Raw genomic sequence first — 17002 nt, forward strand, 5'->3', positions numbered from 1 at the left:
ATAAGTGTCCGCATATATTTTTTCTCGTCACTTGCTCTGTCGCTTCACTGCAGCAAAACCAAGTTGTGGGGAAAACCCTGACGAAATGCGTACAATTGAAACCATGGGTTTGAAGATAGCGCAAATTGATGTGAAAATTTCAATTTCATATTAAATATATTTATGTATGCAAAATTTCTTAAATCAGTATGCAGCTCTTAAGAAAAAAATGCTCGTAGAACTCGTCGCTACCATGTCCAACTATCGAATGTGAAAATCGGCACTTTTCGAAATTTTGATTTGCCACTAATAATTTTATTTCGTATAGCAGCATTGCTTAAGTTATTGTTTTTGACAACTTATTTGTTGGTTAATGACTGCAAATAGTTTTATAGAAAATTAGAAACGAGAAATAATACTTTCATAAAAATATAAGTACATACATAGATTTAAAAAGCTGCTTGAATACAAAAGTTTTATGAAAATGTCACATTAAACAACTGACTAAATCTACGTTATATTTTTATAAATAAGGCCGTAAACATTTCCTTACATCGTCAATTTTCATATTATATTTTTACTCCTTCAATTTCACTGTGATCAACTAGTAGGCTAATAACCAGAATTGAAATTTAATACGCAAGTACTTCCAGTACTACAAGTATACAGAGAGTAGATTTGCTACTCCCTTTTGGCAGCAGCAAATACCTCTCGTACGCGATGAGAGAAAGTAGAGTACCTACTTTGATGGAGTAATAGCAAGTACGTCAAGTATTTACTCTCTCAACGCCAAGTAGTGCATGTATGCGGAAAAAACGTAGCAATGTGTTGGGAGTAGAGTACAATGCAAGGAGTACTTATTGAACGAAATGCGGCAAATACACTTGCGCTGGACTTTAATATACATACATACATATATATATATATATTAGACCGTACCACCTTACAAGCAAACAAAAAAAGTTCGCCCTACACTCATTTGTCTCCACTATTTTTGCACGGCAATTGAAAAAATTAAAATTTAGATTTTTGTGAACGTAGGGGTCTATATTTTTCAGTGGCACCTACATTTGGCACACAATTTTTCTTTATTTTATTTTATTTTAATTGTTTTAAGTCGACATAGATATAAAACGGTCGACTACTAAAGTTATGTATATGATAGGATACATACATATGTATATAGAATAAATAAAGATTTTAATAAGCGTTAACAATAATATAATATAATTTACATTTAATCCACTGAATCTTTTAAAATATCAGGCTAGACGCGCTAGTATTGCGTTATGTAAAGCAGTAACCGAACATTCAATACTGATACAGCTATACAAATCATTATAATGTGAAAACCAATTACGCAGCGGGTTGTTTTTGGCAAAGTTTAGACAGCAAAGGATAAATGAAAAGGCACAAAGTGTCTAGACGTTCTAACAGGAACAGCAAAATTAAGTTGGGTAACAAGGTAAGACGAGTCAATCTCGCCGATTATGAACTTATGGAGAAACATTACCCCGAGTAATATTCTACGATTTTCAAGAGTTGATAAACTAATGAGAAGGAGCCTATTTTTATAAGGTGGAAGACGGAGATCTGATCTCCATTTGAGTCCACGTAATGCAAAAATTAAAAATTGCTTTTGTACTGACTCAATTCGCTTAATATAATTTTGGTATCGAGGACACCAGACAGACGAACAATACTCCAGTACTGGACGGACCAACGATGTGTAAAGAATCGTCGTGACGTACGGATCTTCACACTCTTTAGTCCACCTTTTAACAAATCCAAGTACACCCATGGCTTTGTTTACGATCGATGATATATGCAAGTTAAAACTCAATTTTGGATCAAAAAGCACACCAAGATAATTTCTAACAGATATGCGCTCTAAAGGAATACCGTTTATTTTATAAGTTGCTAAAACTGGCTTTCATCTATGAAATGTAATGTGCTTACATTTAGAGCAATTTAAAACTAATAGATTTGATGAACACCAGCTATGAAATGAGTCCAAATCGTCTTGAAGACGACCCAAACAATGCCCGTCTGAAGGCGAATACGTGAAACAAAGTTTCACGTCATCCGCGTGCATAAGAGTTTGGGAGTGCGAGATAATCTGTGGTAAGTCATTTATGAACAAGGTAAAAAGTAAGGTACCCCAAAGGTGATATCAATCGATTTTGAAAGCGTATGCCTGAACAAAACTTTTTGAGTCCTGCTTGAAAGATAGCTTGCGAGCCATATTAATAGGTGTTTAGGAAAACCCAGTAAATCTAGTTTATGGATAAGGAGCTCATGATTTACAGAGTCAAATGCCTTACTAAAATCAGTGTAGATCACGTCAGTCTGCTTATTATTTAAAAATCCATTAATTACTAAAGAAGTAAACTCAAGCAAGTTGGTAGTGGTTGATTTTCGACGTACAAACCCATTTTGACAAGGTGATAACAAAGAACTGCACAGGTGTTGAAGTTGGCAGGTAATAATCTGTTCAAAAGCTTTAGGAATAGCTGAAAGCTTAGTTATGCCCCTATAGTTTGCAATATTTGACCTACTACCCTTTTTATGTAGAGGTATAATAAAAGATTGCTTCCAAATTGATGGAAATGACGCTGATTGTAGTGATAATTTAAATAGTTTTAGGATGGGCTCAGATAAATTTTCAGCACAGTACTTTAGCACACAACTAGGAACGCCATCAGGACCCGGAGAAAATATCGGTTTTAACGCTTGAAGACTACGAAGAATAATATTATTATCAATAACAGGATTGAGAATGCAGTTAGAATGAGCTAAATTATACGGATAGTGACCAGATCGAACACTTTTAGGTGAATAGGTCGATTTAAAGAATTCTGCAAATAAGTCCGCAATAGTGTGATCAGAACTAGCATTCTTGCATCCAAAAGAAAGTGCAGAAGGGAATCCAGAAGTTTTCCGCTTTGAATTAACAAAACTATAAAATTTTCTCGGATTGTTGAAAAATTGGATTTTGCAGCGGGCTAAGTAGTCATTATAACATTGCTGATTTAGACAATGAAAGTTAGAACGAACGACTAAATATTTCGAAGAGCCAGCAGTTGCTCCAGATCTTCTAAAGCGCTAAGATTTGATGTTTTTAAGCCTCACAAGTTGTCTAGAGAACCAAGGCGGCTTACACGTTCCAACACTAACATAACAAAGAGGGATGCAGCTGTCAAAGAAGCAATCAAATGAGCAGTAAAATATGGAAGTTGCTGTCTCAACGTCATTGCAGGCGTATAGATCTGACCAGTCGTGGTGAGCAATCATTTCATTAAGCTTAATGAAGTTTGCTCTATGAAAACATCGAGAACGAGGTCTAGGTTCTACTCTTAATACACCAGTAACTGGCTATATCAAGTACTATCTCCTGCGTAGGATGTAGAGGATCCTCTGGAAGGGATAAAGGAGAAATTTGAGTGAGAGCAATACCCGCCAAATCGTCCACAAATACCAAGTCCAGCGTCTTGTTTTTGCAATTTAATACGTTGTTAACCTGTACGAGACATGTTTCTAGCAGACATCCAAGAAAGTCATGCTGAGTAGTGGGAGTCAAAGAGTTTGAGTCACTAATATTAATCCAGCTTATTGATGGCAAATTGAAGTCACCAAGAACTACTAAGTGATCTTTATCTCGCAAATGAGAATATAAATATTGTATGGCTGAGTTATGATGATTATAAACATTCATATCAGATCGAGGCGGAATAAACGAACAACAAATAAATAGACTAAAGCTGCGGAATGAAAGTCTTACGATTTAAAAACGATCACTTGAGCTGTAAATGCAAAGCTATTAAGAAAAAAGAATTTAATTTGGATCGTAACCCATGAACATTTTGGTAATGAATAATAAGACTGAACGAATTAGAATTCACGTCTGTAATGTTCCTACAGTATTGCCTTTTGAGTTGTTTGACTTCTTTACTGCTGGAGGTTCAATATACGATTTTATTTTCTACAGACGTACCACAGAATGTTCAGGCCAAAAAGAACATATGCGTCAGGAACTGATATTTTAAAAGAAGAAATATCTCTTTTATATTTAAAGTTAAATTTATAAACTTCGATATTGCTAGTAGGTGTAAGATAAAGCTTAGAGCGCACGTAATGAATAATATCAGCTTCAGTCAACGATGCATGAAGCCTTGATACAAAAACGGTTTTACGAGGCGCGACGGCAGTCACCTCTCTAGGAGCAACAGGTGGAATTCCAGATGTTGTAAACGAAGACATTGTCAGTAGAGGGGCTGCGGGCACGTTAACAATTCCAGGATCGTAAAGGCTGGTTTTCACTATGTCAAATTCAGTGGCATTTGTCGTCAAATAAGTGAAAACACATTGTCAAGTGGGATTAGAAAGCGGTCTATCGATTGATTTCGATCAGGATAGGTCTTTAGTCGGGTACGTGCCCTGCTAAATCGGCTATCTGTCAGTTTTTGGCCCATAATATTATCGGTAAAGGTATAGATAAAGGAGATAAAGTTGTGTCAAAATATGTCGGCAAGTTTTGGCGTCAAAATATGACATAGTGAAAACCAGTCTTAAGCCGCAGATATTGATGCTATTTCATTGGTGGTAGCGGCAACACTTGTAACATTAAAGGCTACCGAAAAGCGAGTAGATGTAGTTATTGGAGTTTGAGAAACAAGCGGTGAGCCTAATGAGATTGTCGCAGGTATCAATGCAATTTGATTGGAGGTAGCAGCAGAACTAATGCCACTAGAGACTAACAAAGTGTCCGTAGATGTAGTTGTCGGAATTACAGTAGGAGATTCCTTAGCAATATCTGTCGCGGGAGGATTCAAACCAGTCAGCGAAATAGATTCCACAGGCGTAAGAGGAGAACTTTGCACCATACTTGATAACATATAAGAACTTGGCTGAATTTCTAGATTGCACTTCTTTCGTTTCGGCGATTTGGAGAACACTTTCAGTTTTTTTTTAAGTGAGCTTCCATGGTCTTAAATCTTTCTTTTAAATAGCTCTACTGCAATTTTGGATATAGTTGGCAAAAATTAAACAAATTTTAGTTTTAATTTACCAAGGTTAGGGTGGTATGTTAGGGTGAACTGAGATCTGCTAAGTAAGTACTGGAATGGGGTACTTGAGGTTAATAAACTTTACAACCAACAAAAAATTCTCCAAAGGCAAGAACATAGATATATGATACTTTAAAATCCGATTATAAATGTCGAAGGAATGACGAACAATGTAAAAAAGGCGACCCTTATGTTCGGCAAACAAAAGTATTTTTTCAATTGCCTTGCATCGAGACAAAAAACATTGATATATAATACTTTAAAATCCGACTATAAATGCCGAAGATACATATGTCGAAAAATATAAAAATGCGACCAAACGTTTGGCTATAAAAATTTTGTTTTCGAAATTGCTTTGCAAAATTCTCTAGATTCTACTGGTACTGCCTAATGTATATAGTACATATGTTATAAACCGCCCTTACTAAAAACGAAAATACACATATTAAACGAAAAGTATAAATAAAATAGGAGGAGTAGTGGCATATTTTAAGGGTATGACTATATATCATTGTTGATTACAACTAAACCAACTCAAATCTCCACAATGTCTAAATACTCATATTCAATAAAACAACGTAAAACTGCGTAAAATACTTAGTTTTATAAGTTTCAGTGAAGTACAAATACTTAACAAGCGTGTGTGTGAGTGAGTGTTCTAAAGATAGGCTTCACTGTAAACCTCAGCGCTGTTTATGGTGACTTTTAAAGTAGAAAGCTGTACTAAAACAAAAAAAAAAAACTAAATAAAAAAAAACAATGTTTATCAGAGTTACACGAATATAATAAGGCTACTTAGTTCATTCGAAATAAAAACGCAATAAATGTATTTTTATGTACGAGTAAATGTAACTTGTTTTTAGTTGAGTACTCTAGTTTTTATTAAAAATGAACTTTTGTTATAATTTTTCTTTGTTTTAAGAGAAATGAAGTAATAACACTTTCAGTACCTCGAAATCCTTTTCGAATTGCAAGATTTGTTTGATTGTTTTCGTTTTGAGCATTGAATGTTACGGATTATTCACCAATCGAACAAATTCGAGTACGAAGAAACGAGTAGTATCGAGTTAATCCAAAAAGAAGAGCGGCAGCGATCCGCATGATATTTATAAAAAAACGAGTAATAGGTAGTTATAAACGATACAAAAATATAATTAAACAATTAGACTTCTTAAAATTTTTTGTTGCTAATTTTCGATTGTTTAGGACTGAGAAGATATCTCTCTTAAAATCACTGATTTGCAGTAAAAATATCTAGTGCTTATATTTAATTTTCTAGCTAGGGAAAACTTAAAAAATGATTTGAAAAGCTCGAATAACAGTGAAAATTAATATATGAATAAAGTACTAAAATATAAAAATATATAAAAACTAAAATAAAATAATGAGTGAAAATTAGCCATCGAAATTAGAAAAAATCCTGATAAAGAGCAAAACAAGTAAAAACAAAAAAATCCAACTAAGAAGTTTGATTAGATCAGAAGTTAACTTAACATAGCGAATGTACACAAGGACCATCTCAAAAGTTACCAATTTAAAAAAATTCTCTTTTTCAGAAAATTTTCAATATTTTAACTATTTAGTGCCATTTAAAGTTTTGGCTTTCGTGATTTATTTCAACAAAGCTAACGATTTTCCAAAAGGCTAATCCAAAAAAATGCGTAAAAAAATTTATAATGGAAGAAACATTTAAAAAGTAGAAAAATGTGATTGAATAAAAAAGATTTCATATTTTCTGGTTTAAGTATGTATTTACATGAAGACACAAAACTTCAAATGAGTATTTAAATATTAATTAAATATCAGCGAAAGAAACGAAAATGCAATATGCTTGACTATCACTCATCACGAGACATTTTTCGATTTAAATAAGCCTAATCGTAAACAGGAACAAATAAAGTAGACTATATTATTTCAATAGAGTTTTACGAATTGAATTACATTTGTGTTTAAGAAGGTTAAAAACAAATTTATAGTGGACAATTTTTACTGAGTGAATGGAATAATAGCAATAAAAAGAAAGTGTTTTTTAAATTTCAAAATAGAGAGATAGAGAAAGAGGTAAAGAGTGGCACAATATGTATATAGAAAATATGTACTTTTACACGTTTACATATAATATTTCATAATTTTAATAAAATATTCCTTTTCACTAAGAAACCCTGAGAACTTATGTAGTTATCAAAACCGCTATTTTTTAATTTTTTTCTAACCGAATAGTCGTCTTATTTTCGTTCATAAATATTTACGTACATATACATATTTATGTGGAGTAAAAGAAAATTAAATTATAATAATAGTAATTATGATTGATGATAATATTAAATAGCAAATATGGTATTGGAGCAGCTGTTAGTAAATAAAATTTTTATTTAAATTGATAAATATGATTTAGTATTTGGCATTCAGTACATTCACTAGCAGTTTATATAAACATTTGTTTTGTTTTTGCTTTGCATGTGTACTCATATATTTGAAAATGTTTTGATAACATCAAGGCGAATTAATATAGGGTGATAGCAGCAGTACAAAAACAAAAATGTACATGTATTTTGTTTTTGCTTTTGCGGCGTGAACTGTCAAAATCTGTAATAGTGTGTGTGGAAATGCAAACAAAATATTTCAATTTGACATAAGAAGCCACGAGGCGAAACACATACACAAAATCAGCTGATCTAGTAACATCACCTTATATAAATTCGCCTTGGATAGCATAAAACCAAAAATTGTTGAAAAAAATTTGATTAAATAATGAGTGGGGGTGTGTATTTAACGATGCAAATGAAAGATTTCGAAAAAATCAATTATTCGCTATATGGTAAAAAGCTATGTACGTTTTGACGATTTGAATAAAATTAATAAAATAAGTAAAAATCAAATGAGTGAACTCTATTCAATATACATATCTGATTATTCGTAAAAAATACATTCACATAAAAGTTGAGGTAGATTAGTTTTAAATTATATTTCAATCACAATATCGGTAATAATTCGTTAATATATCCGCGGTTCACTAAACTTGACTGCGTTCTTGTGTACAATTTGACTATTGGGCATGATAATCAATCCTGACATCAATTTAATGTATGTAGCATGGCCCACTCAATCTAAGTATCATCTTCTTTTTCTTATCATTCGTCAGGGTTGTAACTCCAAACATTGAAAATAAACCGGAAGAGTCAGGGATAAAAGCTACATAGATGAAATTTTACCGGGGCGCATACACATTTTGTATTTCTCCTACCGCTAGCTTTGTTTTTTTTTTTGCAAATGCGAAATATTTACCCAATTTTGTGATGCTTCCTAAAAATAAACCTATAATAAAATTTAAGCATGTGAGCAATGTATACATACGAAATGCCTATGGTTTATACAATCTTGCGATCGGTCAATAATTTACTTGGATATTGTCTATTCTTTGGGGTGTAGTGATTCAATTTTGCGTCCAGAACATTCGACGCACCTCGTGTCTGTACGGTTACAAAGAAATTCAATAAACCACCATTGCAAATTGATCGCATCCATAGTATTTTTCAAGCTTATCTTTGATTTGAGATATAAGATTTTCCCGTAAAATATTACGCACGTGAAGGTCATTTCCGCAAAATTTTACGCAGTACTCTGCTTTTGTTTACCGTAAAATACAAATGAATTTATAGGTTGTTAAATATTTCATAGTAGTTTACGGACAGATCCATACAAAGATTTTTCCTTAGCAATTTTCATGTTGAAAACTTATAATCAGCTCAATGTATCAAAGTAATCATGCTTTCTGATTTCCTGCTAGTATGACTAAAAAAGTAATCGACCGTATAAGTATATTATCTTTCTTAAGAGAAAAAAGCTTATAGAGCAAATGGACCGGTGAAAAACTACGCATTTACGACTCGCCTACATTCCAATATGAGCGTAATTTTTGCAGGTACCCTCGAAACTGTGTATACAACAGATCTTGCAAAGCAATTAAGCGCTTCTTAAAGAAAAGAGCAGGGCAGCAACTTGATAAGTAAACGGATAACAACCCACGGGGCTAGCGTATGGTATCCATAGTCATTACTGAAAAACATTGTGGGTCTTTCATTGTGTTTAGTATGCATTCGCTAGACCAAGAAGCGCATTAAGATTCTTATACCCGAGCGCACTTGTGCACAAGTGCATAACTTTGTTCATATAAGGGTGGTTTGTAACAGTCTGAAGGAATCGAGCATGAACGAAAGACACAAGATCACGCCTTAAGGAAAGAAAGAAAAAAGTTATTTTCTAGCTGTTGAAATCTCGACGCCATCTTTGTTGTAAGAAGTAAACAACGAAGAGAACAAAAAAAAAACGCGTAATTGTTGAACGCATGAATAATCATTTTTATTATGCAAATTCTCCTATAAAACATGTCGTTGTGTTAAATTATTCTTTACCTTATGTGTGCACACGTTGTCACAAGCGAAAATTAAGAAAATTGCAGTAAAAAGCCACCACCAAATTGTAAACAACGAACAAATGTAAACAAACGGCTTATGTCAAAATCGCCCTACTTTTTTCATAAGTGCGATTATAACGGGCCACTCTTCTGCTGTCGTGATCTTGTCTTTTTGGTTCATGGGAATCGAGTTACATATATACACATGTATGTATACATGAATGCTCAGAATGAAACGAGAAATCGATAAAGCCTTGACTATCTGTGTGTTCGCCCGTCCGTCTATCCATCTGTGCAAACGATAACTCGAGTAAAAATTGAGATATCTTAACAATTTTATATTTGTACTTCATTGAGCGTAGGACGGATGGTATTGAAAATGGGCAAAATCGGACAATAACCACGCCTACCAACCGTATAACGGTAGCTGGCGGAAATACGAAAACTGCGATATTTTAGTAACTACTAAAGCTTTTTCACTCAAAAGTGATATTTGAAATCATCTTTAGGCGGAAAATACGAATATTATAATTTTTTGGCCACTTATCAATACATATGTTGGTATTGGCAAAGCATAACAAACGGCTGAAAATTTTGCCCACATCCCATATAACTAATTTATTAAAAATGGATGTTTGCAATAAATTATTTGTAAGAAATACGAATATGACAATTTTTGTATTTATACTAAAGGATCTACATACTTCATTTATCAAAGGGAGTACTTAATCTTGGGAGATGTTAGATTAGTACATATTTGTAGACCATAGTTATTGAACTTATTTTTCTTGAAGACAACTTTTGGAAGCAGGAAAATAATCTCTATTGTCTCGCTTTTATTTTTGAGATGCAACGGGACGTTAAAACACTCACTCAATGTGTTACCTTTCACTACCTCACAGGATGCCTGGGTATACGGTTAGGTAATTCAAATTCTTTTTTCGCAATAAGTGCATTAATATACATATGTACATACGTGGTCCGAAAACCTCTTGATTTCGGCTTAGTTAATTATGTAATTGAAGAAAGTGTGCTGAAAGCTAACTCTTGCGCTTTTTGTTTATATCTGTTCGTAATCTTGCGCTTTTATAAAAATAACTTTCGGTGGACCTTTTATTGGGGGTTATTACTTATGATGAAAATCTTTAATTTTAGGCTTTATAATAAAGTTTCAATCTACTTGTCAGCCGTTGGAGCAAATGTAGTAGAGTATGCATAGAACTACAACTAAAAATGGTGCAAAATTAAAATGGATGTAGTTACAAATAAAAGCAAACACTACAAAATAATCTACTCTTATTCCAATGGTTGGGACTATCGGAGGAAATTGCTACTAAATCCTCAGCGTCGATATGCGCATTTAAAAAAATCTTAACCTGCATTTTAATTTCGTTTAATTACTAGTAAAAATTGTAATGCAAATTGAGAAGGTCCTTGCTTTTATACATAAACAAGAATATCGTATGAAAAACTTCACAATGCATGATTTTTGTTTTTTCGTAAATAAATAACCATTTTAGTGAACACAAAATAAAATAAGTGGCTGAAGTTGAAGAATGAAAATAAAATAAAATCATGAAATTCGTTGACGTAGCTTTATAATTTCATAATCTCACAAAAACTATTACAATTAAAAAGTATCGAAAGTAGGCGTAAAAGGTTTTGGAAAATATCTTAAAATGGTAATTTACTTTGAACATCTTCCCAAAAATAATTTAGTTTTTTTTTTACACCATAAATGCGCATTTGCATTTTTTTATTTTTGAAGTGAGAGTTATGCATAGTTTTTATATACCTACTCGTAGTTATTTAAAACCAATTTACTTACCTTGCTGTTAGAAAATAACAAACCAACTCCCTCCAAGCACACCTGCAATAGGCCACCCTCGCCGGTATTCATATCCTGCACTGGGAACTCACCACCCAACTCTGGCACATTCTTCGGTGTGCCGCTGCGCTCCATGGCCTCCTTAATGCAGTTGTACAGTTCCCTGCACTGTTTCTCCAAAAAAAGTTGTCAAATGTGTATACAAACATTTTTAAAAACTACATACCTTGCGAGTATAGAAGCGATTGAGTTGTATTTGTCCACCATTGCGACGCCAGAGGCAGAGTACTTTAGTTTTAGGGGAGTACGTCATGTTTACAAGGCGCTCATAGAACCAACGTTCTACGATTGTGCCATCAACGGAGCGTACCACTAGACCATCGTCGCGCACCTCCATGAATAGAAGTGGGCCGTTGGCATCAGAACCGGGATGTACGGTGAAACTCTGGTGATGCAGAAGTCTCGACCCAAGCGGCTTTAAGTCGATATCGTTGCCATTCTGTGGAAAGTAAAAGTTTTATTATAGCCGTGTGATAATTTGAGGAAATGCAAGATTTCCACTCACGAGATTATTTATTTGGTCTACGACATTGTGCACTTCGGTTGAATAAACCAAACCAATGTGACTTTTGCCCAAAAGACGACGGATCTTACGACGTATTTCCTCTTTGTTAACGCCCAACATTACCAAAATGGCAGTGAGATTGTACAGCATTGTCGAGAGTAGTCGATCTTCGTCGTGCTCTAACCGTTTACGTTCCTCTTCGCTAAGTGCTTTATAACGCTCCATCATTTCGATGGGTCCCTGGAGTAGAAAGAAAGATAAAAGTGGAAGACAGAATATATAATGTCGATTTTCAAAGTAAACTTGTTTGTTTAATACATTTTTGTACCAAGAACTAGAAAGTGTGAGGCGTGTTCACAGTCAAAATAAAGTCAACACTAAAGTTAGCTGCAGTTCTTTGGCATAATTTTTGTCGGCCACGAATATCCCCCTATCTATTTAAATCTATATCTTTTGTTTGAGACATATTTCAGCAAAGCCATAATTATGTGTATACAATATTTAGTTAACGGATAAAAGGCTGCTTATGGGTTTGCCAGGGCGGGTTTCAGATGGGCCTCAATGGTGGATAGGATCCCAGCCCCTATCGGAACTATTCGCAGTGATATTTTTCCAATAAAAAGTTTATTAGTATCGTTTTAATTTTTAAATAACAAAATTTATAGTTTTTGCATTACTCACCTGATCCATTCCGATCATGTCGCGTTCTTGGCTCACTGCATCCAAGAAGGCATCCTCCCAGAATTGCATTTGGTTCCACAAATTCGAACGATCCCGTCCAATCAATCCTTCAAAAAGGTACACTCTAGGAGTATCAGGTGATGGAGAGGAAGACGTATTAATCAAATGTCCGCCTGTATACCTAAATCCAGCGCTGAGCGTTGATTTTCCAGACCAAATATTGCCGGAGCTACGTTTTGAGTCCTTTGACGTTGTAGTCTAAAAGTCACATGGCAAGGAGAAACATTTGATTGCATTTTAAAGCAAGATTTAAATTAGTTCCCTATTTTTTAATTCAGTTTTAAAAGTTCTAAGGACAGGACAGAGTATTTGTTGTTTAATACCAAGCACTTTGAATGCAAATTTTTAGTTTGTTTCATAAAAATTACGTATATTCTAAAAGTGGGGTTCGCTCATGATTCAATAATGAATCAGTAGTAATTGAATAATAATGAATGAATAATAATTGAATCATGGCTTCGGTATAGCTTTCATTCGAAATTTTCAGTTCACTCGCACTATCAAACACAAACAACGTAAATAAGGGAGAGTTAATTAATAAAAATCGCCGTACAACCATAAATTAAATATCTTAAGTTACATTTGGAATCATAGCTACTTACATTTTCGTATTCGGTATCGGATACCGTTGATCGACAACTAGCGGGCATACGTACATTCAAGCTACCAGCAGGTAGGAGATCACTAACAACTGACAGAGCACCTGTGGAGCCGGCACCCTGGGAAAGGATACCACAAATCAAGACGCAATTCAAATATTGGTCTTAAGCAACAACAAAAACGTGGCAGCTATGTACATATGTATTTATGTAAGTATACGTATGTATGTAGGTACATACCCAGCAAAAACTTTTCATTTTTTGGAAAGGACTTATTTTTGTATCAATGGAGTAACGCAATACAAGTCACCTCACGAGAATTATCGCTTATCCATTGCATTACTGTAATGCAATGGATAAGCGAAAATTGTCTTGATGCGACTTGTATTGCATTACTCCATTGATACAAAAATAAGTACTTCCCAAAAAAGTTAAAAGTTTTTGTTGGGTATATGACTCAACAACTACAAACAAACGACAAGCGGATAAAAAAACTATACGCGGCAATATAACTAATACACAATGTTAAAATATTATTGGGTATGTAAATGAAAATGCTTGCTAAGTACACGTTCGTAAAAACTGTAACGAACCCGGTTTATCCGGTCTATAGCTGGGCTGTGACTCAGTCGGATGTTGGGTTCCCTTATCCAAACGTTAAAATAAATACGCAACTTTATTTCGCTATTTAGTTGGCAGCGTTTGCACGTCACACCAATATAACGCATTTCCTTGACAGCGTTTTCACGTCACACCAATATAACTTATTGCTTTGGCAGCATTTTCACATCACACCATATACCTTAACTACCCAGTAGAAATCTTTTGCATACAACATCGCTGTTGGTGGCATGAGCTTGCTGCTGTGTATACATGCCAGTATAAATGAACCTTCATTTCCATTTAACACGCGTGGTTTCTCAGAGCGTATGCGTACCTTAATCATACACTTGTACTACTGCTGTATGCATATAGCTGTATTAATATTTCAAACATAACAAAAATGCATTAATGGAACAGTATTAAAGCATTCTTACAAGATATGTATCCCCATATGTAAATGCTACTTTTCTGATACATTTTAATATACGGGGACATACAAACAAGTAGCATTTACATATGCAAATGCATATCTTGTAAAAGCCCGTTTGTGCTGAAAATAGTATCGCACAACACGTCCGTTCACTAAAATTTTTGTACAAGACTGAAAATATTACAAAAATTCCACTTCAAATTTATCAAGAAATGTACTTAAAACAACGACAACGTACATTCGCTTGCAATTCGCTAGAATTTGAATTTATTCGTGGAAATTCATGACTACGCATGAATCGTTCACACTAATTCACTCATATAGCAAGCATCCTTCAAGAATGCATACAACCGATTTCTACTGGGTACCTACTAAGCAACTTAGTCTTCACAATCGTTGCTTAGCCGTTCCAATCTGCGTTTGCACGATCGACTGGAGTATACGACTACTCTACCAGAAGTGATCTCAAATTACATTTGCTGCTCTATTTATACTGTCCTGCACGGAGGCAGACAGTTATCCTAACAACATTGTTGCTAATATTTTCTTTACTTGCTTTTACTTGTTCATACCTAAGTCCGTATGTATGTACTTCAAATTTTAATATAAATATCTACATATGTATTTCGATTTCACGTATGTATATAATTAACAATTCATTTAATATGTATAAATAAATTCAACATTTATATCTATATATATATATATACATATATGTATTTAACAATTCAAAATATAATTCAGTTCAATAACATATGATAGCCAATTGTGAAGTCCTTGAGTGTAGGGACTTCGGGTCTTCACACCCCACCTTTACTTCCCTCTGGACGCGTGATTGTCACCATCCCCGCGCTTGTAATACGTTCGCGGTACACCATTGTGCCCACCGCATGCCTGAATGTCTGGCGTTTAGTTTGTTGTCGCTGCAGCCGCTCCTGAATGACCCTTACCAGTTCCCTTGGCACCGGGTTTGTGCCGCTGAAGTTTCGCCAGTTACCGAGTAGCGCTTCTAGCTGTATATTGTCGTCCTGCAACCAGCGTTCGATTTCGTGGATCATCATCGGGTCTGCTGGCTCTGTATTGGCCAACTCCTCTAACCACTGCTCCAACCCGCGGTCTTCCTCTACCGACAGGGTGAGCGCATTCTCCTCATCGCTGTCATCCTCATCTCTGATGTCAGCTGCCACTGTCGCCGCTGTTACGTCGCACAATGCCTGCGCAGGTGGTGGCCGCCACGATTCGGCGCTCTGTGACGCCCCGTTGAAAATGCGCATCGTCATTGTGATGCGCCGGACATACTCTATGTAGCCCTCACCTGGGCGTTGGCAGTTCTCTTCCGTGATGGTAATTTCGCCTCGGCGCAGCTCGTCGTCGCTGTTATCAGATACTTCGATCGGCGTAGGTTCTCTTACAACTTCGCCTCGATGCCACTCATCATCATTGTCGCTGCTCTCGCCGGATATTTCGATTGGCGTTTGGCTACCAACCCCGTTGCTTGTTTCCGGACTTCTTGGCGTATAGCCGCTGCTATAGTATGATGCAGGACTCCAACACCCCACATCACTCGCGCCACTGTCTCCACCTTCGCGCACGTATATTTCGGTGCTCGCCTCACTTGCGTTGTCTTCGACGCCTTCTCCTTCACCAACGCCAGTATGTTGCCTGATCTCCGCTTCAGTCAGGCGGCGCAAACGCACTTTCAAAGTGCCGTCCTTCACGCCCACCGCCTTGAACAGTTCGCCAGTTGCCCGTGTATCCATCGCTGCAGTCACTTTTTGAGTAGCGGGTCCTTTTGCGATGTCCTTTTATATTATTCATTTCGGAAACAGTAGCCTTTGCGCGGCANTGCCTTCTCCTTCACCAACGACAGTATGTTGCCTGATCTCTGCTTCAGTCAGGCGGCGCAAACGCACTTTCAAAGTGCCGTCCTTCACGCCCATCGCCTTGAACAGTTCGCCAATTGCCCGTGTATCCATCGCTGCAGTCACTTTTTGAGTAACGGGTCCTTTTGCGATGTCCTTTTATATTATTCATTGCTTAAACAGTTGCCATTGCGCAGCAAACTGTATATTTCCACATTTTTAACTTTTTTTTACTATCTGGTTTAAGTTATATTAGTTTGTTATTGTTTTCCGTCATCTGTTGTGTTGCAATGTGTCCCACTCTCCCAAAAGGGGGATTTTTGCAGAGATCGATATGTCAATATCGGAATAGTGTTGCCAGCTTGGTAAATGATGTATCGGTTTTACGATATTAATTATTATTAATATATATGTTATTACTATTATATTTACTGATATTCTGTGTATTAATACTTTTTATCTATATATTAATACGCTAACATAAATTTTGTCTCCGTTCGTTTGGCGATTCTACCAAACCGATTTCAAAACCAGGAACACCGTTGGAAAGGCATTTTTCCGGTTGGTTGGTTGGTTTCGCAATTGGTTGAAAATTACGGCCAAAACCGTCGTTTAAATATTTCGGATTTTTGTATAGATGTTGCTGCAACATGTTCAATTTAACATGTTTCTCATGTTGTTTCACTTCACATTTGAAATTAAGCCTTGAAATAAAGATAAATATGAAGATGAAGAAATAAATGATAACGATGAAGTAAAAACAAGTAAGAAAGTCTAAGTTCGGACGGAGCCGAACATTAAATACCCGGCGCAAGTATTAAATATATGTTTTCCACCTTTCCGAAAGCTACCGCTACATGATAAGCCGGGGTGTATACATTTTAAGTAAATTAGCGTCCTTAAATTTCGAAATAT

At 35.4% G+C, this 17002-nt stretch overlaps 1 protein-coding gene across 12 annotated transcripts in view; it reads right to left on the reverse strand.

Annotated features, from left to right (window-relative positions):
• Window positions 1-17002, reverse strand: part of Rab3-GEF (Rab3 GDP-GTP exchange factor) — a 224210-nt gene that overhangs the window by 136024 nt on the left and 71184 nt on the right. For 5 of the 12 annotated variants that reach the window (XR_001849260.1, XM_017632658.1, XM_017632651.1 and 2 more), the window contains 6 exons: window positions 13196-13312; window positions 12534-12791; window positions 11853-12092; window positions 11514-11786; window positions 11288-11455; window positions 5996-6004 (listed from right to left, as the gene is read on the reverse strand). Coding sequence is in view for 11 of the 12 variants with exons in the window: in XM_017632658.1 (XP_017488147.1) it covers window positions 5996-6004; window positions 11288-11455; window positions 11514-11786; window positions 11853-12092; window positions 12534-12791; window positions 13196-13312 (1065 nt within the window). In the remaining variant the exon portion in view is untranslated. The remainder of the gene's footprint in view (window positions 1-5995; window positions 6005-11287; window positions 11456-11513; window positions 11787-11852; window positions 12093-12533; window positions 12792-13195; window positions 13313-17002) is intronic. The other 7 variants (XM_017632666.1, XM_017632637.1, XM_017632629.1 and 4 more) reach the window with 3 other exon arrangements.

Source organism: Rhagoletis zephyria, unplaced genomic scaffold (genome assembly GCF_001687245.7).
Source record: "Rhagoletis zephyria isolate East Lansing unplaced genomic scaffold, Rhagoletis_zephyria_1.1 Rzeph_scaffold_00099, whole genome shotgun sequence".
In the NCBI taxonomy this organism is placed as follows: Eukaryota; Metazoa; Arthropoda; class Insecta; order Diptera; family Tephritidae; genus Rhagoletis; species Rhagoletis zephyria.